Source organism: Platalea leucorodia (genome assembly GCF_965183815.1).
Source record: "Platalea leucorodia genome assembly, chromosome: 5".
NCBI classification, from domain to species: Eukaryota; Metazoa; Chordata; class Aves; order Pelecaniformes; family Threskiornithidae; genus Platalea; species Platalea leucorodia.
In genome coordinates this window covers 34,001,807-34,027,142 of record NC_138827.1, presented here as the reverse complement: position 1 = coordinate 34,027,142, position 25,336 = coordinate 34,001,807, and the positions used below count along the sequence as shown (strand labels likewise).

Below are 25,336 nucleotides of genomic sequence, written 5' to 3'. Positions count from 1 at the left end.
CCCTGCTTATTTCTGAAGGCTCTACTACACTCAGAGAAGTTATGCTTCATAGTGAGCGTACTAAGGGCCCTAGTTCTTTAGCAAAAAAGTGAAATTTGAGTTGTGAGAGAAGAGCTGAACTTAAAAAACAAACAAACAAAAACCCAAAAAACAAAGCATTGCATTATTGCTAGGCATCTCTCTTCTATCCGGTTAGCTCTTTGAATAGACTAGTGCGAATTTCTGGCAATAGGAGAGCAAGGCAGTCACAATTGCATCAAAGGATGGAAAGAAAACTCGAGGTGATTACAAAAGGCGATTCTGATCACACAAAGAAGTGGATTTACAGATGGCTTGCTGAACGCTGTTTAATATTACTTTACAAAATGAGATTGTTTTATGTGCTTGGTCAAGGGTATCAGAAATCTATAGAAACTGTGGGAGGGGAAATAACAGATGCTGAATACGTCTACCAAAATGCCCAAGCTACTGCTAAGATTATTGTATGAAATTTGTGGGACAGCAGAATATTATCTGTGTGGTAAGATTGATCTTCCAAGAAAAGAAAGTAATTCTATAAACTGCAAAATGGGATTTATTCAGCATTTTTGCAGGCAGGAGACCATGATTGCACGAAAGGTAAATACCAGGAGAAACAAACAAAAAGTAATGAAACACAATAGAGTCTTTGGCATCCCCTGAAGCAGAAAAGGGAAAAAAGAGGAAAGTTGGATACAGAGGGAGTTGGAGGAATAGCTATTCAGGGGTTGGATATGTTGCAGTGTCTTTTGAATCCTAGCAAACTTAATTCAGTTGGCTCCAGTTACTATTTAGAGGTTCCTGGGGCTGCAAGGGAATATAGTGGCAACTGTGGACGTTCAGTTTTCATAGAATGGTGACAGCCCATCTCCGTTGTGCCAGTTACTGTTAAAAAAGCAAGACTAGCTTGGCCATAACTTCACATAACATTGAAAAAGAACTAAAAAGCCTGGAAACCCCTTAGTCATCTGCCTAGAGGTCAGATCTAACTTGGAACATAAAGACAGGCAGGATTTCTCTTTCACAAAATGAACTGGAAGTTCTTACTGTGTGTATATGTGTAGAGGGATGTTCATATTTTGTAATATAGCACCAGAATTTATTACCACTGAAAGCGGTATATTCTCATGCCATAAATGGAACAAACATATTTTCATTGCAAACTGAAATTACTAGGTTTTTATATAACCAAACTAATATTTATGTTTCTTATGGATGTGGGAATGGTTCAAATCACTGGACTTCCAAAAAATGTCAGTTGAAACCAGCAGTATTGTTTAGGGAATTCCGCTGTCACGCTGTACGTACTATACAGAATTAGTGAGAGCACAGCATTACCTGAATAGCATTCTGGTGACTGGCAGGAATGAGGATTTAGAAGCAAATTCGGAGAGGGAGAGTGTATCTCCCTCCCGCCCCTGCCGAGTGTTCAGGCATGAGTAGTTCAATCCAGTAGTTCCCAAGAGAAGACCACAGTGGAGGCTAAGATTTCCTTTCCTGTGGGGAAGGGAAGAATAAATGTTGAGTATTGGTATTCACAGTTGCTTTAGCGTAAGTTCCTTGAATGGTATGATAGCTATTTTAAGTTTCTGTTCCTACTGGTTAAAAAACCCTGTTGCTGAAGTCTAGCCGACATACAAATTTGTTCCAGTACTAAGGGGAAGGTTGATCAGAAACTGAAAAAAATTAACAATGCTGCACCTTCCTCCTGTTGCTGTATTTTTAATTTTACAGTGATATTTTCTGTGTAATTCTCTGTGTAATTGTTGTGTAAAAAATACAAAGAAATCGATTCTGCAGGGACCAGATGCAGAGGAAAAGACTGAGTAATGCTGGCCATGTATTGGTACATTTTTAGACACTCTGATTGAAGGATAAGGAAGAACTCTGCTAATCCTTCAGAATCATCTTCAACAGACTATAATCCTTAAATTGATGGTATCTTTTCACTCTTATTATGTTTCTTATCTCGATATTTTAAAAAATGTTTATTAGATTATTGGTTTTTCAGTGATGAATGATAAATGGCAGACATTTGGATTCATACAGCTTCAGCAGGTGTGTGGAAGGGTACTTTGTAGAAGTGGGCAACCTCTTGTACTTACTATGCAAAAAGTTTGAATTTGTATTTAACATTAAGAATCTGAGTACCCCCATGAAGTTAACCATTATTGCAGGTGGTTTTGCAGGCCTGGGAAATTGCATGTTCTTAAGCCAAAGCTGGCCCATTTATTCTGCTTAGAAAAGCCAAACTGTCGGAGTAAGCCACTAAAATGCGTATCCCACATGACATATCCATATCATAGCTGGTCCCAGGTAGTTTTTTAGTCTATATAACTTGTACTCTGCTGGCATAGCAGAGCTTGCTGCCCTTGCTGGGAGGGAGATTAACTGCAAGGAGAGAACAGATGGTCATTCTGCTCCTCACTGAGGGCACTGTATCATGGAGGGGGCAGAGTTAATCTGTGGCTAGGCCGTGCTAGCCAGAGTGGCTGAAGGCGTCCTGCTGGACTGCACGACTTGCTTTTCAGTTTGCGCAGACCCCATATGGGCTCTTAGAAGGAGAGGAGGGCTGGGGCTGCTTGGTGCCAATATGTTTTCTGCTTGGTGCCAGTATGTTTTCCCCATGGCTGCCTTCCTGGAACTGCTGTCCGGGGCGACAGTTCTGCTGGCAGAAGCTTTCCTGAACTAGGGACAAATCTGGCTTGCAGATTATACATCTGAATTTCCTCCTGAGCTGCACAGCGCTCTGAAAGATAGGAATGGTTGGATTTTCTATGCAATCGGAAAGATTACTTAAGTGTAAACTGTGCAAAAAAAGCAGATAAGAGTATGTTTTTCCTGTAGTTCCACAGTAGCTATATAAATTTGACAGGTGAGATAGTGCATATAACATTACAATTGTATTAAATAATTCAAATGAGAGAAAAATCAGAAAGGGTTACTTGTATTCCTGGATGATTTCTGGTCCTGTGTTACCTGCAAGCGAGAGATGTTGCCACAGGCGTGTTTCAGCTGCTCTAAAATTTAGTAATATTTTTCTGTTTGAAATAGTAGGACAAAAGTTACATCTCTACATATTTAGCAATTTATGACTCACTAGTTTGTGAGAATAGAACGAACCCTGTAGTTACTGTAAGGTTTATCTCAATTTAACTGTAACATAATATTTAAGCTTCATAGTTCCCCACTGACTAGTATTTTTTTTTCTCTATTGGTTACTTAAGAGTCTGAACCATGACTTCCTGCTAGAATAAAATAGGAATGAAGACTGCTTGCTGTAGGTCTAAATTTTATCTGGGGAATTGGAGCAGAACAGCCACTAAGTGAAACTGCTCTAAATCTCAGCCATAGAGGACGTAACCTCTGTTTCTTCCTCAGCTGTCAAATAGAGTGCCCTAGTTCCTTTTTCCTTTGTGTGTGGTTTCCCTCTGATACAGTTTTTACTGATAGGTACTTTATTACAAAATATTGTGAGCTGACTTCTGTCTTAATAGATGCTTAGGAACTTTTACAAATGTCTCCATAAAAATATATGGTGTATCTGTAAAATGGATAAATCTGCACTCTGCTGTAATGTTTTAAAACTGGAAGCTGTGTATGCACACAAAAAACGTGGTTAGATGGAAAATTGTCCTTAAAACAGAATATTTCTACATGGTTTGCGAATCTAATGACACTATTGAAAAATATTAGACTGCATATTAATCTGTGGGTTTATAAAGTAATTTAGGAAGGACAGGAGAAAGTATTACACTAGCTGTGGCAGGAAGACTTTTCATGCCATAGATTCAAAAGTGGTTTACATCAGTGGTCGCTCTAAATATTTTCTAGTAATAATTGTTGTATTTTAAGTGATGTGTGTTTCTGTTCCGTTACTAATGAGCAAACATGTAAGAAGCACCATGAAAACAGCTTCCTCAGTTGCCATTCTTGGGGATGCTTTCAGCAGCACTGGTGGCTGTTGAAAGGTTATGGAGAGGGACGTGCTTCCAGTTTGGTGACAGTGTGTGGAAACAATGTACTGGTGGTGTACATATTCAGCAAACAGAGGGCTTCCATTACTGGTCACAAAATTCTTATTATATTGCACTATCAGGATTTTACGCAAACTTAATTATTTCTTTAACACCATAAGAGAGTATACATGAGTCATTTGGTAATTACGTGCCAAATTATGACTGTTCTTAAATTCATCTAATACTAAATATAAAGCATTTAAAATTACAGTGCAATTCTTAAAAGATTGTCATTATCACTGTATTGAATTTTGTGTACACATATGTGAGTTTTATGGCTGGTAATAATAGATGCAAGAGATGCCTTAGAACAATAGTGATTAGTAGTGTGACATGGAATTTATTTATGATAGTACATCACCCGAGAGGTACTTAGATGAGTTTCTAGATATCCTGGATAATTGTTTCTTACTGGTTTCTAACTGTTTCTTTCCTCTTTCTCTGGACGTAAAATTAAGTCCGTTACAAGACACATTGAGGCTGGGAAAAAAAAAAGGGGGGGGCTGGAGGGGCAAGCTCATTTTCCATGTCAGTGATTATATTATAAAATGCAGCTATGGAACAGACCTAATTGCTATGCGACTGTTGCCTATATCTGGTTGTGAGCATAAGAGAAAGCTGTAGAAACTATGGCTGGTATAGATATTATTAGAAAGGAAATCCCACCTACTGAGGAAATCCCACCATCTTTTAATGTGCCAAATGAATATGCAACCTGCACATGGTAATAAACTGAAGTTCTCAGTAGAGCTAGTGTAATATAAATTGAAACAGGGAATAATTAATGTATTAATGCATTTTGTGCCTACTGTGCTGATCTAGTAATCAGATTATTTTGCTAAATGTAATCAGAATTGTACAAAAGAATAATTATATAACAAAGCTAACTTCACCAGAAATTTGAAAAGAAACAAAATTGCTGAAATGAAGTGAAGCAAATTGTAGATTATTTATTCTCACTGGTAATTGTCCTTGTAAACTAAAAGAGTAATTTTTAGGTATGCTTCTTTTCAAAACTGAATTGAAAAAAAATAAAGTTAGTAGGAGAGGAAGGAATCAGGAAAACAATATAAAATAACAGCAATATACATGTTAGTCATCTACCCAAGTCAAAAAACATGATGCGTTTCTGGTTATAAAACCTGAAATTAGGAAAAATTTCCATATCCATAATATATGACAAAAAGGTGAATTGTTATTGTTGAGGCAAATGGATATTGAATGCAATCCCTCCCCAAACAAACTAATGCAAAATCATTCTCAGGGTTGAATTCTATGAAATAGTGATTTTCTTAGTTTTTAAATCCTTTCTATTTTTTGCTCATATTATTGATACTGCTTAAGAGGATGACAGTATTAAAGGTGAATTAATTTTACCAGAGGTTGTTTCAATAGCCTAATCTATTGAACTGGACCAAAGGGTCTCCAGCACAGCCCTGCCTGCATACATTCCAGAGTAAAGTTAGGGGCTAGATTCAGGTAACCATATGAGAGTAAAACTTTAGTCCAGGACTGCTACTTTTGGACCTTATTTAATGAGTGAGGTAGTTAATCTGTTTCTCGCTAGTAGCTTTGTGTGGATTTATGTTTTTAATGCTCAGTCCTGTATGTTGGATGAATTTTGTGTAATTGTTTATTCAGCTTGGTCTGACTGAATCCCTGTGTTTGAGTTACTTCTTGTGAGTAAGGTGGTAGATACTCATGAGAGGTGCTTCCTATCTGGAGCAGAAAAAGATGACATTGTCCTGTAGATAACATCAAGAGAGCATTCTCTTTGCATTAATTCAAGGAAAAGAAAAACTTCAAGAACAAACTCACATTGAAGAACTTAGCCCTAAACTTAAATATTCTTGGAAAAATAGATTTAAAAATAGAATCTTAGTGACGAGTGTTTGGAAATGGCTCAAGCCTTTGCACGTACTTCATCTGTTTCTCGGCATGTGCAGATTGTTTCGTGTAGGTGATAGACCAACTTGATAACAGACTATGTGCTGATCTTAAGAAATATCTTATTAAAGTGACCAGAAGTATTTTTTTCTGTGATAGGGAGATTTGAACTGATGTTAATCTGCAGGGGTAGTGTGGAGTTTAAGCACATTTAGCGGTTGCAGAAAATGACTCAGTTCTCATTTTGTTTAGTTGTGTCCTGCTTAGTCTACATGAAACAATAGTGATTAATTTTCTTTCAAAACAAGTTACCACATAAGGTCTTCTGTTCCTTAAGTGTTACTGTTTATAAATATTGGTTTATCTTACATTTAATGGTGCATTAATTAGTATATTTTATCTGAATAATGTTCAGATTGAAAGAAAGAAAGAAATGTACTCAGACATTTAAAAAACAAACCAGAAAAACCCACTTCAGTTGCTAATTTTCAAAATTTAGCAAAACTTACCGTTTTTCCAGTTACTACTGTGAAATAGCAGGATTCTCATCCGGTACAGTATGCAGCACCTTAGTCAAGGAACTATTGTTATAGAGCAGATAAGATTAAAAAAAGTCATTGGGTTTGATGAAAACCTGCATGAACAGTGGGGAAAAAAGCCAAAGTTACCATAGCAACCACAAGTGCTTTAGACAGAAGCTAAGTAAAGAGAGGAGAAATATGAGGGCCATTTCATAAAGCATTAAAAAATAAAAATGAAATTTTAAGGCAAATATGATTAATACTCAGCTTTTATCACTTAGAAATCCCTGATAAGCAGCTGATTGGCTTTAAAATAAAAATATGAGGACCACTATTAATGAAGAAGTTTTAGTGCTGGAGTCCGTTAGACCCTATTAAGGTGACACTTTTGTGAATTTGGTGGGAAAAATGGGTGAAAGTTTTATGATTTTTTTTCTTATTTTCTTCTCTGCAGATGGTTTTCTGAGTAGCTGCAGTCTTAACCTGTGTGGTAGAATAGGCTCTGAAAATGCCTTTCATGACACAAACGTGACCAAAAGTTCCTAATAAAAGCAGTCCCACAGTGGGAATACTGCGAGTTCTTCACGGGATGGTACGTTGGGTCGACTGACTGTGTAGCACTCCTTTCAGTACAGGAGTGGCAAAGGCAACTTTAAAATTCGTGGACATCAAAATTTCAGTAAAGAGCAGCATTGGTAAGTTTAGGAGTGAGAGTTGCCCATATATAACAGGTTTATGTAAAATAACATGAACAGTCAGTTGCCTGTGCTTTTGTGTCTGAACCTATGTTCTGCTACCAGTGATTAATTTAAAGGCTGAGCTTTGATACTTTTTTGTCTTTTTGAATGGAGTCAGCATTCCGCAGTGATTTGATATTGGGTAGGAGGTCTAGTGTTTTGCCTGTATATTGCTTCACAGTTGTGCAGAATTAGATTTTTATGTGGGTGAACATCAAATGGGATAAGATTGCAAGCATTTTCTTTTCTACTTCCTATGCAACTATTAAGTCTTAAATTTGATCTTAAAGCAAAACGGCCCATGTTGAAACCTTAAGCAAATAAGAAAACTGTGAAAATGAAAAATGCACTTTAATGTTTTATCCTGAAGGTGTGCTTTGTATGATTATTGAAACAGTCTAAAAGTTTGAGTACCAAAAAGGAAACAAAAAACACCTTATCCTTTTTTTAAAACACAGTCTGACTCACTTCTTGCCTTCTCTTCAAAGGACTGTGTTGGTGTCCGCTTGGTTGCGGCACAGTTATCCTCTGATATTGTTAGAATATGATTCTATCAGATGGTATCGAACTGTGCTAGACAGTACCATAGCCTGGGGCTTTGCATACATGTCAGTGCAGTTGCTACTAGTGTCTGTTTCTTCTGGAAAAAAAGGCATTGTTTTTGAAAAAACAGATTTTGGTTATTTTATAAACTACTGTGAAATGAAAGTGTTTTCTTCTCCTCTTTTCTCATATGGAAGTTTATAGAAGGGTAAAAAGTTTTGCCTTTATTCCCCAAAGTCTTCCTGTGAATCCAAATAAAACTTGTGATGAGTTCCTTATTGTAAAGTGGGCATAGTATTTTCTTCTCCTCTGATATTATGAGAGTTACAAATATATGTCTACATTACAGTGAGAACTGATACTGATTAAGCTGAAATCATGAAATAATGAATGTTGTAAAGAAGAAAGGCGGTGTGAATTTCTGTAAGTACTTAAGGTCCTTACTCTGGAAAACAGGTAGAAGATCTAGAAACGCTTTGGCACTGATCTCTTATTTATTTAATTGCCCCATCTATAAAAACATTCTATAGTGTCTCCATAGCATGATTTATGCTCCAGATTAAATGCAAGAGACTTCTTACTACAGTATATAAATTTTTCTTTAGGAAGAACTACAAGAAAAATGCATTCTAGGTCAGTTCACCTATGCCTTTCAGGACTTGTATTTAAACATTTAATGAATTCTTGTCTGTATCAGGTTCGGGTTTGACCTGAGAAAAGGACTTTTCCAGTGTGGCTGGCCTTCACATAGTAAAGTTTTGTGTTGGGGCAGTGCATTATAAAGCAGCCAACGTAGAAGCGCAAACTGGAGTGGAGCAAGCAGGAACCTTTATAACAAAAGCAGTGTAGGTGCTTGCTCCTGCTGCAGTTGGACTTTACCACAGGTGGTTGGTGCTCCTTGCTGAGCCCACTTTCCTGCACACAGAGCCCTTTGCACCAGGTGCCTGCCTCTGCCAGAGGTTTGATCCAAAAGCCCTGTAGAAATCTTCCAAATCTCAGTGTGCGGCCTTGTTATATCACACAACACAATCTGTTAAGGCTATTGAGGTTATGTATGGTATGCCCTGACAGGTACTGTTGACATGTATTTCAAGGTAGAAACTCATAAATGTTACATTCTGAAGTAGTTTTCTACATCTCTGTTAAGTTCCTGCTGAACTTGTTTAACGCAAGCAAAATAAGAATTGTTTTCTAGCTTTTTTTTTTGTGCTATGTTTTCATAGATGTGTGGAAACTTAGAGGTGTAGTGCTGTTAGTGGGTTGTGCAGGCTTGAAATATTAAGCACGTTGTGAGAAAATGCGGTCTGTCACTAATGTCGGGAGGTAGGAACACGACTGAACTCTTGACTATTTTGGTAGATTAAACTAAACCCCACTAGGTGGTGCAAGCAAATAAATCACCTTGCCAAGTAGTTCTCTCCAGATGAATAAATTTGGGGAAAGGGTGTCTTTCACTGAATTAAAATACAGTCTTTGTTTTGTGATTCGTGATTATATACAATAATTATTAAAATTTAACATATAACTCTGTCTTTGACTGCTCTTTCCACATACAAGAAAAAAGTGCATTCTGGTTTTTGCTTAGTCTTGCATATCTCCCTTTCTTACAGTATAGGCTGGTGTCACGATGCTGTATTCATAGCTGGGGTGGTGGCTTACAGAGTAAGTAGCAGAGGACTTCCACTGTGCTTCGCTGTGCTATCAGAAGTGGCTGCTGTGAAATAATATTCTTCCTAGGGGCTTACTGAGGCATTTTCAGACTTATCTGCTTGGAGAATTCTCTCTCAGGATCTCTTTTGTTGCAGTTTATCCTTTGCCAGTTTCACTCTGGATTTGCTTACCATTACAGCAGTATTGTGTACATACAATTAAAACCATTTATTTATGAGAAAAACAGATTTCAAACAGTGAGTTACAATAGTATACCATCAATTTACTGTCCTGATAGAAATGGAGTGAATAAGGTTCCAGTAGAAAATAATTTTTGAAATATAATGTATGCGGTTGGTCTGTAAGGGTTGATGTAGTATGTCTAATAGATCAGTGGTTCTATTATGTTTTGTTTAAAAAAAAACCAAACAAACAAACCAGAAAATGACAAAATAAAACCTCAAACCTGGAACCACTCCCTCATTGTACTCCTGGAGGTGATTATAATATAACATTATCAGTTTGTGTTGCATTGGCCATTGTCTTGAATACTGCTGTCTTGAATTCAGACTATATAATCTCTCAATAGCTCATTTTTAAACTGTTTTTTCTTTTCTTGCTCCCCATTGAAAAGACCTCTTGCATAATGGTGGGTTTACTAAAGATGGCCGATAGTTGGTCAACATCTTTTCATAGCAGTAAGATCAGTAGGAAAAGTATTTGAATAACAAAAAAAATCACATTCTTGAGATAAGTAGAAATTCCTGGGGCTTTCCACTTATGGAGAGCCATCAGCACTGTCATTTTCTTGTTTTAAATCATATTTTACCAGAGTTTGTATGGCTTCCCAGTGGACCCCAGGCTGCCAACTCTTTTGAGAAGGCGATGGCATTGCGGTTCTGCCATGATACTGAGGAAACCTCTGCCTGTGCTAAAGGGCAAGTGCTGCAGTGAAAATGTTGTCAGCTGCTTAACAGTCAGCTCGAGATAGCAGGTGTTCTTATTGCTGTTTCCCCCCACTATATCTGTCTTTCAGGCCTTTCTCTCTCAATGAATACAGTGCATCAGTAAGTACTATATTATCAAGTTTCAGTCCAGGACTCTGTAATAAGACAATAACTGCAGTCACTAAGCAGCTCTCTAGTGAAAGTTCAGTATTTTACAATGCAGGCTATTTACTGAAATGGAAATTTTTCATTTCAAAGCAACTTACATATTCATCGGTGGAGATGGGTGTGTTTGCCGCATTCATCCTAATCTTGATAAATGCAGCAGAAGCAGGTTTTTATTTTTTCTTTTGTTTTGGTGTTTTTTTAGGAAATAAGTCAAGGAGACATTAAAGTATAAAAAGCCTGTGCCCATGAAATCTCAGTTGACCAGCAGCCATAAAGAATACATATACTAGCCACAAATAGTCAACACATACTGTGAGTTTTACGATAAGAATTTGTTAGACTGTATAGCCTCTATAGGGTAGACATAGAAAAATTGCCGCAGAGGTATTAGACTTAAAATGCAGAAAGAAAATATTTTTTTTTTTTCTTAATTTCCTTGGGTAGAGGACCAACATACTTGATTGCCATCATATACTTTTGGTTATCATTAACTCCAAAACCAGAGTAGAATTATATGATGATGCAAGTAGAAGGGTTTCATAGTATGTATACTAAAATACTTTAATATTCCTGCTGCAAAAAATTGGTGCCTATTGTTTTGGTTACTTATACTGCAGTAGTGAGTGAAAGTCCCACTGATTAATGAGAATCCAGTGTAGCTGAGCAATGAACATACACAAGAAAGACATGCACCTGCTACCGTGGTGCTTACATTCGAAGTACTCTTAACAATTTTGGTGACAGAGATCTTGAACATTCATGAAAACATGAAAGAAAACAGATGATTTAGAAATCAAGTTTGTTTTTCACAAAACATTTAAAATACAAAGTTAAAAGGTGCAGGACAGAATGTAAACTCTTTACTAGACTTCATATATTTGATAATATTTAGCATGCAAAATTTTGTAGAAAGAAATCTTCTTTCGGCTATTGCATGTCTTTGTGCTTCCCTCACTTTGGATTTTTTTTTTTTCTTGAACATATTATTGTGCAATTGGAGTTGTTCCATTGTTTCTATAACTGTTAGTTATTCTCTATGCAGGTGGCAAAAGAGAAATCTGGCCACATTATCTGTACTAAATGAACCAAGAAACTTTTAATTCTTGCCTTAGTTCCATAGCTGCCTTTTATGTATATGTGTATACACACACACACAGACACATGTATATTTATATATAGGATTGTGAAGGACCTTAACAGCATTGGAGATTTTGTTCTTTTACATAAGGTGTATTGAGAGCCTGAAGTTCTAAAAGCTGAGTGACAGATTGGCATTGTGATGTTTTCTGCTTTACACAGTCTCTTGCTGGTAGTATCTACTGATAATGCATACTTAACATTCAGATTTACTGATACCATGTTTTGTAGATTGCAAACATTTGCAGGAAATGGCTTTTAAATAATGGAAGAATATACTACTGGAATGAGATAAAGACCAAGATTACGTTAATAATACTAGGGCTTCAATCTTAGTTAAAATTGCAAATCATTTTTATATAAACCCTTACATTTGTTTAGAAAAATAACGTGAACAATCCTCTTGACAAAAGAGCGAAGTGGATATTTTTTTTCTGTGTTTTGTTTTTGTTTTGGAAAGTAAAACTAGATCAACCCCTTTAATGTATATACTGCCATAAGACAGGCTTAGAAAGTCATGGTCAACTGAAGTTTGGGCATGTTCTGACTGAATACTGAAGGTTTAATTTTAAAAGTTGAAGTCCCATTTTCAAAAATAACTATTTAATATTAGTCTTTGTTAGACATTTTTGTTAGCATAATAATTCTGCTAACTCATAAATTATTTTTACTGTGGGCAAGGTCCAACCCATATAGGTGTTCTTGAAAAATGTACTTAATTTTTTGGGAACGTCACATTTCATAGAAGTAGCTTTTGCTTTGTGTTGCAGCATTCATATCAACATAAGTATGGAAATAAATTGAAACTTATGTAAAAAAGCTTTTTTATATTAAATGGTTTTATCTCTTTACTATTGCAGTAAGACAAATAAAACACTACAGAGAATTTAAGGTAACTGAGAAAGAAAGATGGGGAGGGATGTGCCTGTAGCCCTCAGAGCTGCTTCTGTTCCTGCTTTAGCCTTGCCTCTTGGAGACCACAGAGAGAAAGGGGGCTGATAGTTTGTGGCATGCTCAGAGCTACTGCATCTGTCCCTTCCCAGCAAGAAGAGGGTGAGGTAATGGGAAATCTGGACTTGGCAGGTGTCTGAGATGCCAGATTTTGTGTTGTGTATTTGGATTAGAAATGACCTTGGAACATGAGAAATCTGGCATGTCCAGCGTCCTGTTTGGCTTTGCAACCAGGGATAACTTGCAAATCTAGGTGTATGTCTTGTACAGGTATAGCTGGCAGATGCTGGAGCTACTACAGCATTGAATTGAATGAAAGGAGATAGTGTCCCTCTCTCTGTAGCACAGACCTCAGACTTAGTGGCTTGGCTGGAAGGGCAGGGGAATTCCCAAGTTTGTATGCCTGCTGGGAGCTTGACAAGCAGCGTGCCATGTGCTTGACCCAGAAAAAGTATGACTTGCTGCCACCGCTTCTGTTCCTGGGAGCAGACCACTAAAATTATTTGGGCTTAAAGGCTGTGAAGCTTGTAAAGTCACTGAACTTAATATAGGGCACTCTGGTTAATATGCAGTGGTCTGTGGTGGATGGGAGATGAGTCCTTTCTGGTCCTAATACTATGAAATAAGTGAGGACAGAAAGGCAGACCGTAAAATACCAGTATGAAGAAAAAGGGTGACTGCTTTACAGGGTCAAACATTAATAGATTCATTGTTCAACATCAGCAGACTCAGTAACCTGCAGTACCTTGGCCTCAGAGAATATAATACAGCTAAGTGTTTGTTTTTGAACTTGAAGTTTCATCTGCCATTAACAAGAACAAACAAAACCAGAATCCAGACAAAAAACTGCACAAGTCATCTATAAATAACAGAAAATCACGGTCCGGACGATAAGACTGATAAAAAGCTTAAGAGCTACATACATTCTGTGCAGCTTTCTGTGAAGAAAAGCCCTCCTAATGTGCTTAGCAATATAATGTTACGTAGGTGCATCTGTTGACAAGAGATCTAAAGCATTTACTGCTAGCTGGTTGGAAGGCTACTCATTTCTGTCTGCCATGGCCACTCTTAGCATTGGCTACAGAGGGGAACAGTAGTGGTGAAAGAAGGGAAAGCAGTTGGTTAAGTTTTGTGGTATAGTGTTTTGCAGTCCTTGGTGTATCTTTGTTGTCTGCTTTATGGAAATGTGTTACTGATCATGTTGTATCCAAAAAGATCAAGTGCAACATCTAGTGTTCAGTGGAGACTTAGTTGCACAGTAAACCATTTCTCAAAAGCCCAGAACTGTAATTTTTATGATTAATTTTCTGAATGCCCAGTGTATAGCATGTTTCTTTCAAGAAAACCTGGGTTTGTTATTGGTAACAATATATGCTCTTTTATACACCTGTAGAAAGCAGTTCAATTGGTGTCTTTTCTTGTTATTTCATATCAGTGGGGCTGGAAGCTGACAGGCTGATTAGCAGCCCTGCTGTAAAGGATCTGGAGGCAGTGGTGTACACCAGGTTGAATATGAACCAACAGAGTGCCATCATCATCAATAAAGCAAGCTGCCTACTGAGCTGCATGAGGAGGAATATGATTAGCAGATTGAGCAATATTGTTATTATTTCTTTTTGATGCTGATGAAGCCCCACCTTAAATATTGTCTGGCTCTTGGCCTTCTCCTTCAAGAAAGATGCTGAGACAATGGAGAGGGGTTGCCAAGATGGTCAGGGCCTAGAGCACACAACCCGTGAGAGGTCGTTAAGAGATCTGGGCTTGCTTAGCCTTGAAAAGATGGCTGCAACTGTTTGAAATGCAGTTACGGAGATGGTTAAGGTAAACTCTTCTTTTGGTAACAAGGGACATTGGCTGTAGGTTGTGGCTTGGAGGTTCAGGTTGTATATTAGGAGAAGCGTTTTTGCAAAGAGAGTAAAGTAGCACTAAAGCATGTTACACAGAGAAGTTGTGGAGGTTTTGAAGACTCAGCTAGACAAAGCCATGGCTGACCTGTCCTGGTGTTGGGAGGTTGAACTGGATGATCTCCAAAAGTCCCTTAGAAACAACATTTCTGTAATTCTGTGTGGTTACCTATATTGATGAATTGGAGCAAAGGGGCAAAAAAGTGAAGTAGGAAGCTTGAAATGGAGGGGGTAAAGTAGAACGTGTGAGGATGGTACTGGGCAGAGAAAAGACGTTGTCACTGCTACTTTGACAGATTCTTGCAGTGAACTAAACAGTCTCATGAGAAATTACAGCTGGATGGCACATTACGTGACTCATGAACTGAAAAAATAGAAATATGTACTGTAGGTGTAGAAATATTGGACTTAAAATGTGTGTATTACAGGGTTTTTAGAAGGTTCTTGTTGAAAAGTGTAACAATATAATGAAATGCAGGTACATTGTTTAATTTGAACATACGCAGGAAGGAACAGTGGTATTAAACAAAATATGAACTTCGCTATAAAGACTCATTGTAGCCACTGAATAATGGAATTGCTATGCTGGCACATTCGCATGTTAATTCTTTGTTTTAAAAACAGCTTCCTGCTGATTTTTCTGACTTTCTGTGGCAGGTGATGTTGAATTGGTCTATGTAAAGATTAGGCACTGCTGATAAACTTTCAGTTATGAAAAATGAACAAGCTTGCTTTATCCAGCTGAAAATATAATTCTAACATGTACTGGTAGTAGTATTTAAGCTGTATGTGTGATGTGGTGGCAGGGGAGGGTTTGGTCTTTTTCTTGGAGATTTCTCTGAAATTCAGTCACAGGTTTCCAAACTAGTCATAGAGTGATAATAACCTGTGTTTTTTAACCAATCTTTTAAACATTTTGCCATACAATTAGGAAGGACCGAGTCCAAGGGGGAAATTTGCAGTCCCAGTTACTAGATACAGCACATATGCACTTCAAACTAGATTGAATATTTGCTCAGCTAAGCGAGTGATATGCTTTTCTGACTGGTTTGGACTATCAGTAGAAGGTCCTCTGATATTGCTGGACTTGTCTGTATAAACATCCCCCGAGTTTGGGAAATTTGATGGATGCACTTGTTCTCTTTTTTTTTTTTTTTTTTCCTCCAAAACCCTGCCTGCTATGAGAATGAATTAACATTAAGCAATGAGTACCTACTTTTAGCTGTGGACTCAAATGGTGATTTTCAGTGATAGAGACTTAGCTGGTCTTTTTATCTCCAATTTTTGATTAGCATTTTGTGCTTCAGCAGCATCATCATGTTGAAGTTTGAATTAATTCAAAAGAGATTTTCTAATTTACCTAAAATGTGGAATATTTGAGATAACAAAATTAAGCCCTACAGGTCATGTGTTTTCCAGTAGCAGCAAAGTCAGTTCTGCTTACTTAAGCTAATATTCTTTTTAATTCCTTTCCTGTGTCTTGCCTAAGTATAAAAATAGGAGCAGGAAGAACAGAGACTCCCTTCAGCAACTAAACATATTTTGACAAAAGTCATTGGCTAGAAAAGAGCAGAGACACAATATCGGTCAACCTGTGTTAAAACACACTATAGGCTTCTATTACCTCTTTTAAGGATCGTGGGACGTTTAAGAACATGTGGCTTGACAAAGGTTAATCACCTGAAATTGTTTAGATAAGAAATTATGTGTGGATCACAGAAAGGCAGAAGAAACATTTGTTACAGTCTAGTTTTATCCTGTTTATGAAGCAACAGATTGTAACTCAATGTGTCTGGCAGACTCTGGGAACACCAGCAGACCTGTTTTTGATCAGGTCCAACAGAAATCACTGTGCATTCAGAGACTTAAGGTATTTTTTTAAACTCCAGGAATAAGTCTGTACATCTAGTTTGGGTCAAAATTTTTCACATTTATTTGAAAAGAAATGAACAGATTACAGAAAGTATTTTGCATTTCTAAACCATAAGATGCTTTGCTGCTTTATTCTACACAAATATCTCTGTAAAGGCCAGCACAATGAAGTGAATTATTTTTTTGTTTTCAATGCAAGTCAGTAGCTTCCTTCTTCAGATAATTATAAATCTGACTGTGTCTAACATTGATTTAGTTTTTCATTGCATCAACGATCATTTTTGCCTTCAATTTATTTTTTTTTTCCTTCATCTCCATATTGTATTGTTCATTTTTGTGCAATTTTCTTTTTAAGCCATCTTTGATAGTATGCTACCTGCTGTATTAGGTTCTGCAAGCATCATGAACTGGAGGTCACAGCATTCGTGGACCAAAGAATCTTGGTGTGCTTGGCTGTACTTGTGAAGTGCCGGCATGTTTCGACTGTAGAGATAGCTCCCTCCTCTCCTCATCTTTGAATATGCACTAATCGCTTACCCATTCAAAGACACGTCTTTCAGACTCCACAGCAATGAACTGCAAAAGATGCACATTAGCATTCTGCTAGACAGTCCTGCAAGGTCACCCAAAGTAAGCTGCCAGCTGTCCAGCTCACCAGAGCTCGGTGCTACGGTAGTGAATGAAATTGTTTGCATTATTAGGTATATCAGGTTTTTAGAGGGGGACATCCACGCTCACCTGAGCAAAGGTTGTGGCAGCAAAGCCTACACTGAATGCTTTCTTAAGTAGCTGAAAGACTTGTTTTGACCCTTTAACTGAAGAAACTGATGCCATGAAGGAGACGTTGTGAGGAAGTTCCTTGGAATGATTATACTTTTGTGTGTTTGCTTCTCTTTGTGACTATCCATGTGGTAAACATGCTTATAAGCAAATCTTGCATTCCCTTAAAAAGCTAAGAAAAGGATTGATCAGCACGCTTTTTGGGCAGAGTTAACCATGATCTCATCTTTTCAAGCACTGGCATTTTCCATGTACACTAGTGCTTCTGTTGTTTAAACATACCCTGTTCTTAAATATGTGTGATGTTAGGGTTTAGCAGATAGATCAAGTACCTGGCATTAATCCAAGGTCTAATTCTTAATCTTCTGTAGTATGGATATGGTAGATAAATTTCTCAATGGCCAATTTTAAAAACTATTCACTCAAACCTGCCATAGCCCATTTCAGTCTCTCTTTAATAGGAAACCTAATAACTTTTTCTGATGTGGCGCATAAAGCTCTGGCATTTTGTTTTCTTTTTATTGCCACATGCAAGTGTGTTCATGTATTTACAGTCAATAAAGCTATCAGTGCTATACACAGGTTTAGATTAATAATTTCAACCTTTCAGTCTGGGGTGCCTGATTTAGGCCATTGCTGTGTTATTTGCATCCTTTGGTCGCATACTGACAATCTGATCCGTTGCAGTATTTCTGTTTTCAAGCCACTTCTAGAAGTGGGACAATCGGGTCCAGTATTTTCATTCATATTATTCAGAAGTTATCTGTCAAACAAACCAGGCTGCACTTTAGGAGCAGTGTGAGTCTTGTACATCTACAGCAAATAAAGATGGTAATCCCCAAACCCCTTTTTCTGTAATGTATTTTTGTTTCTGATATCCTCTTCTTCAGCCTGTTCACACTCTGACTTCGATTTTGTGTGGTTTCCAAGAGAGGTGGTTATATATTCAGACTTATCATCAAGGAGCAGTAGTTTCAAAGAGGTGCAGTATTACCTACATGTGGGTCATATGCATGAAAAGAATGTGTGAGCTGTCCAAACCATCAAATCTAGAGACTGTATAGGAAGGAAGAAATATTGGCCTTAGTCCTATTGCCTCATATAATTAGTGAATAGTTGCCCAGAGAGCCAGGTTTTATGGCTTGTCCTGTTGTCTAGACTTTTCTCTCTCTTGAAGTGTCTTAACAGCCCATTTCTGCCATGAACAAACCAGTTAGTGATCACATGTTGCTCTTTTTTTCCTGTATTTTTGTAATACTTGCATGAGATAAAATATATCTCTGCCCTAAAGCCACTGTAGCTAGTCTGTGTAGCAAACCGTAGGCTGGATTAGCATTTGTGGCAAAATGTGCCACTTCTTGATGCTAGGGATTTATTTTTCTTTAGCACACGTTGACTCTCCCAGGATTTTTCCCATAAGACTGAGCATGCAAATATAAATAACAAATAAGATTTTTCACTAAATATCTTGACACATTTTACTGGATTAAGATTCACTTTCCACAGTTTCTGTTTCATGCTTACTTTCCTTCATCTAAGAGCAGTCACAGTGGCAGTATAAAAATAACTTTTAAATTGAATTTTTCAAGATCCTCCTCTTCTGCTATCTCTTACTGCTTCCCACTTCTCTTCTGATTTTATGTTTCTTCCTAGTTTTCTCCCTGAAAATCAAGATCTCCTTATGCTTTGCATTACCAGCTGTCAGGCGTGATGCCATGTATGCTGATATGCCACTGTGTTAGCTTACTTTGGCACTGTTGGCAGCACTCTGCTGTCATGCTCAATTGAGACAGAAAGGACCGTTTCATACTGGAAAATTAATTCATGAAAAATGACTTTTGTTTTTGTAATAGAATTGTTTTGAAAGAAATTAAACATACAAGGAAATTTGTATTACAACAAATCAGCCCTTTATAAAGGTTTAAGTGTCAAATATAAATGAACTAAACAGTGAGGCCAACTCTATTTTGTGAAATTACAGCCTCAAATTGCCACACATGATTTGAGCACAAATTCCATCAACTGAGATATTTCCCCCCCCCCAACATAGCTGGTTTTGAGCCAAAGTGAATGCCACCCCAGGCATCTGGAAATTCTCTCTGGAAGGAGAGTAGTAACCAATTTACTTGGATCCCACTGTGAAAGGGAGAGGCAAGGTCAGGATGATTGTAATGGAGGGGATCTGTCTCCTGACCTGTTCTCTTCCTCCGCCCTGCAAAAGAAGAGGAAGGAGAACATCCTCTTCTGTCCCGACCTTTTTCTCCTCTCCAGTTATGGCCTTCCTATCCCTTACACTTTTTAGAAGAGGATTGCCTTTTACAGGTAATTCTGCCAGTCCAAGAGGCCCCTGTTAGCGGGCTACTAATCTTAGGGCTAGTGTAAAATGAAGTAGCAGTTTTGCAGCAAGTTTTTTTTTTTTCTCCTCGGTACTAACTGTCCTGATTGTGGCTTTTCTTTGATCCACTTGCAAAACTGACCAAGCTAACCAATGTAATTGTCTTAAAGATAAAATATGAGGCTGCTTCTGTGCTTGTAAATTAGACAGACTGAGGTACTGTCTTGCAGTCATATGTGATGTTTAATTGTTAGCATGGTCCCTGATACTATTTTGGCTCACACCAGCTAGCACTCTCCTGGACAACGTTTGCGCGTGGTTCAGGACATAACGCATGCCTAGAGTAGCCAGTTTTGGATGCAGCCCCCGCTTTGGGGGAGAGAATTGAGCCATGTAGTTGTGAGCTACGTCATGTTCCTTGATCTTACTGGCAGCGAGCTGTCTCTGTTCTTATCTAAAAGACTATTTAAAGTATAGCCTCTGTGCCCACCTGCAGGAGATTTTAGGCTCCAATAGCTGTTCCTGGCCTTTTCTCAGAACAGACAAGTCTTGACTTCACTCCTGTTCTTGGAGCTTTCATGATGGATGCTGTTTCATAGAAGCCTTTCATATGCAGAGTTTCATCCTCTGTGCTGCTTATAGGATAGCAATTTCTTGTTGCATCATTCATTTTTCACCTTTGTTAGAAAGAATGACTGCACGACAGGTTTTGTTGGTAAGATAAAAGAAGCAAAAAGAAATTTAGAGGAAGTTGCCTTATACCTGTTATACAAATGTTTAGACCAGTAAACTGGTGCTTGCTCTGAGAAATGAAAATGAGATCTATGGAAGCTTCATTGTAATATAGTTCTCATCAAAGGAGGCTATATTGCTTATATCTGTTAAAACCAACACTGAAAGTGGTATTGCTAACTGGCATAGTTATACTGGTATGACTTGGTGTGCTGGACATTGTGAAGCACTTTGAAGCATTTTCCAAACTGACTGTATAGAAGTACTTGAAAACTGAGACCTGGAAGCTGCTTCTGTCATAAAGTTCAATTTCTGTTACAGGTATCATCACTTAATAGGAAAATTAAAAAGATAAATCAAGCAAAAAATGTGTTTTTTCTCACAAAATTTTTACTTTTATTTGCTTAAAATAAAACACAACTTCTAGGGGTAATTCCCTTTTTTTAGCTAAAAAGAATGTCACTAGTATTAGATGCTTTTAATTTTCCAATGTGTAAATAGCTATGAACAGTGAATATAATAACAGTTCATATCTGACTCTTGGTCAGAACCGCGAGTAGAAGCGGATGAGAATAACCCTAGAAAAATATATGTTGAAATATTCTGATACTTGATCAAAGAACAGAAAAGAGCTGGGAACAAAGCATTCAGAAAAAACTTTGTGAAGCCATATGTATGCTTATGAATTTAGGGGAAAAAAAAAATTAGTCATGGTCAGTAAGAACTTGCCAATGTTTTAGATTGGCTCAGTAATCTGCATATCCTTCTCACAGTTCATTTTTCTTAGACGGATCTGAGCGTATGGTACTAGGAGGAGGTGGTATGTTCTTTCACTTGACAAAATGCCATGCAATGGCTTTAGATGATAGCACTGCAGTATAATAATAATGAAGACTACGCTATTATTGTCAAGTTTGCAAAGATCATTTACTGGGAGTTATTCTTGCACTTTATTTAGTAGCCTCAAATGCCCAAAGTTTATTGATGCACTGCTTTATCATACCTGCTAGCTCAAGTTAATGACTTGCTCCAGGTAGAGCATATAGTTGGGCAATATTTCATACAGCTTTTTTGTCAAGAGTTTTGAGCTTCCATGCTTTAATTTATGCAGTTTAATATAGAAGATCAAGATACATGCTCATCCAGTTGAGGCTTATCTGTGGGAGAGAAGAATCAAAACTCTCTTTTGTAGACTTGACAGCTAGTACATTGCTGAGTACATATACAAGAAGTTCATGGCATTTAAGCAGAGATTTTGAGAGAACAGTTCTGAACTTTTCTTCCAAAATACCTGTGTGCATGCACGTATACATATTATAGTGTGGGTACAAATGTGTGGACACATATATGTATATGTATTATAACGTGCACCTATCTAATCTATAAAATGTCGTGTAGTTCAATTGATTTTTTTTTTTTTTTCCAGAAGGTGAATTAGAAAAAACTAAAAAATAGTCTTTCTTGATGTTGGAAGGCTCCTATCAGCCTAATTTCAGTTTCAATCTGATTACTTTAAAACACGTTTATACTATTCTCCCCTCCTATTTTTTTAGTAAAGCTTCCGAAGGCTCAAAATTATCTTGATAATTTTTCTCTATCTTTTTTAATCCTTTGACATTTGAAGAAAGGTTTTTTTTTTTCTGCAATTGACAAGGGGGGTGTTTGACTAGGCAAGGGAATGCTGACTCTGCCTAGACAGAAAACATTGCTAAATGTACAAAGTCCTTGATAGAACAGACAAGCCTTTTTTTTTTTTCCCTGCTAACATTCATTTTATAGTAATTGTAGCTGTTACTTGCAGCTTCATGTATTTAATTTTGGGATTTGAGATACTGGGGGGTTTTTTGTGTTTTGTTTTGTTTTGTTTTCTTTTTCCAGATTTGCAGTGTCCCTGTAAAGACTGTAGAGATAAGTGTTCAAGATATTGATGAATATTTTGTTCTTTACACAGTGGTTTCATATCTAGAACTATGGCTAAGAAATGGATTTATGTAACCATAAATCAAGGTGTTGGGAGTTAACAGGCTCGCAGTAGAACAGAAGTCATCTCAAATGCACACTGACTGTGGGTAGCTAAATAGACAGTGGTATGTTTGCCGGTCAGGACTCTGCAAATGATAGAAAGTAGAAAGGAAATTAGTGGAAAGGTTCCTTCTGCTCACCGCACTGGAGTTGCAGAGCCCACTCTAAGCTTTGATGGTTGTGTTGGACTATAACAGCAGTCTATTTCATGTTGTGAGTACAAATTCATCATTGCCATAATAGTCCAAAACCTCTAAAAACCGTATAAGTAAATGAACTGTTTCAGTAGACCAGTTTCAGTAGTTCAAAGCTAGCTTGCTTAATTTTTCTTAAGCACGTTAAGCAGTTCTAGACAGGCTGTCACTCTGATCTTTGAAATATTGCCACATTTCTTTTGTTCCCTGCTTTTAAATTTCTCATACAGTAAGACTTTCATACTTCCTCATACTCTGTTCATTACAGATTTCTGGGTATTCAGGCTCTTATTTGGAGCTTAAAAGCATTCCAAACCACAACATAAATTCGGAAATGGAAAAGGGAAGAGATGTGCATTTATTGTCCTCTCTTTTCCCACAGCCTGTTAACTCCCAGTGCAGAGTCTAAGCCTGTAGTTTCTGGCTTTTACTTGGCAGCCAGTCTGCAGGTAAATTAACCCAGCAAGCATGTATCATTTTTGACTAGAATGGGTATAAGGTAGTAATTTGAACCTGGAAAAAAATGTCTTGGCCACAGTTTTTGTCTGAAAGTAATTCTGCTTTAACTTTATAGAATGGCCTTGTTTTTGTAGGGATCTTTTTCTTTCCCCCTTCATTTCCTGTCATATTACTCAAATTCCTATATTCAGAACTCTTCAGAAAGATTGAGGAATGACTGATGAAAACCTTGAATGATACTTTGAAAATGTAGCACATGCTGTGCAGTTCCAGTAGAAGCAAGCAGTATGGTTGAAGGGTTTAAAATATGCTTTCATATTAATTTACTATCATTTAAATAGTCTTTTAAGAGACTGCTTATGGATTTTGAATTTTCAGTTGCAACTACAGTTTATTCGAAGTTTAAAGGGATATGATACATTTTCTTTGTGAAGTATTCTACTCTTTTTGTTCGCGCTAGTTCTTTGGCTTATTTGAAACCAGTAGTGCACGCTACCGTGCTGGCAAATGTACAAATGTTCGTGGTGTTGAACTTCCACCACAGCTGCACACTGACGTGCACTTGCAGCAAAAATGGGAAATGGTGAATAATCCCTCTTGCCTTTTGAGATGGTCATATTTGAATTATGTTGGCAGGATTGAGTGAAGAAGCTTGTATTGTTAACAGTGCTGAATCTGCTCTGTAAACACATAAGACTTTTTTTCCTGTGGGGATTTCAATCTAGCTTTCACCAGCATTTTGTTTGTCTAAAACTAAATTTAAAGCTTTTCTTAGGCTTCTGCTGCTAAATTTGTGTTTTATGTTTTGGTCAGGGAAAAAATCCACAATGTTACACACGTTCCTGTTTACTATAAATTTATTCTTTCGCTCAACTTTGTAAGAAATACATTCAATTAAGGTCTTAAAATACACTTTTTCTTCATCTTAAGCAAAATAATCTCCCAGATACCACACATTTAAAAGAAATGTACCTGAAACCCTTAAATTTCAGTAATTTACCTTGGTAAACGTTGTATTAACATTGATAAATGTTAACTTCCTTTCTTCCCAGGCTTCCAAAGGATGAGTTGGCAACAGAACCACTAAAATATGCTGAACAACTTCCTGTAGCTCAGATAATACACCAGGTATGTCTTTCTATTTTAAGGATTTTCTTTGAGAATAAACGTCATCTGCAATAAAATCTGCTTTTCTAGGTCATACAGAATCAATGTCCTCATGCTGGAAGTATGTAAAAACATCTTACTCTTGTTCAGATGACAACTATTAAATTATAGAAGTCTTATTTTGAATATGGCAATGAAAAGATACTTGCTGTATGACACAGTTGACACTTCAGAGGTTGCTGTTAAAATTGTTGTGTGTCTAGTGATGTTAAAAAAAATAAAAAAATCCATTAATTTCTTTGAATTTGCATCTTGACCTAAATCATATTCCCCTTTCTGAAAAAGCAGCCAAAGTACAGAATCATTATTGTGGAATAATTGTTATGATGAGTTGAGTAGGGAGAACAATCTCCCCTCCTAATACAGTTCAGAATTAGCACTATTTCTGTTTCTAACTATAGCAATGTCATCATACTTTCTACTTTGCACAGGGTTTTTTGTTTCCTTTTTGTTTTGCACAATAAAAAAAATAGACTGAGATTTTGCCTAGATTGTGCCATCTAACTGTGTCTTTATTTAAAATCAATACTCTTCCATTGATTTAGGTAAACAAATGAGGGATGATGTGGTGTCGTGGTTTAACCTCAGCCAGCAACTAAGCCCCACACAGCCGCTTGCTAACTCCCCACCCCTGGTGGGATGGGGGAGAGAATCAAAAGAGTGAAAGTGAGAAAACTCGTGGGTTGAGATAAGACAGTTTAATAAGTAAAGCAAAAGGTGTGCACGCAGGCAAAGCAAAACAAGGAATTCATTCACTACTTCCCACCGGCAGGCAGGTGTTCAGCCATTCCCGGGAAAGCAGGGCTCCATCACGCGTAACGGTTACTTGGGAAGACAAAATGCCGTAGCTCCAAACATCCCCCCCTTTCCTTCTTCCCCCAGCTTTCTATGCTGAGCGTGACACCATATGGACATCATATCCCTTTGGTCAGTTGGGGTCAGCTGTCCCAGCTGTGCCCCCTCCCAACTTCTTGTGCACCCTCAGCCTCCTCGCTGGTGGGGCGGGGTGAGGAGCAGAGAAGGCCTTGACTCTGTGTAAGCACTGCTCAGCAGTAACTGAAACATCTCTGTATGATCAACGCTGTTTCCAGCACAAATCCAAAACATAGCCCCATACTAGCTGCTGAGAAGAAAATTAACTCTACTCCAGCCAAAACCAGCACATGTAGACATCTGAGCTGGGATTGAATAGCAGGCTACAGTTTTTATTATATCATGTCCTGTTGGTTTTTTGGTTGTTGCTCCCCCTTTCCCCCCCAATTTATGGCAAGGAGGCAGAAGAGATCTTTTCTG

The 25,336-nt window shown here is 37.6% G+C and overlaps 1 protein-coding gene across 1 annotated transcript in view; it reads left to right on the top strand.

Moving 5' to 3' along the window:
* Positions 1–25,336, top strand: part of PIGK (phosphatidylinositol glycan anchor biosynthesis class K) — a 73,151-nt gene that overhangs the window by 23,071 nt on the left and 24,744 nt on the right. The window contains exon 10 of the mRNA XM_082314481.1: positions 23,929–24,004. Within this exon, the coding sequence (XP_082170607.1) occupies positions 23,929–24,004 (76 nt within the window). The remainder of the gene's footprint in view (positions 1–23,928; positions 24,005–25,336) is intronic.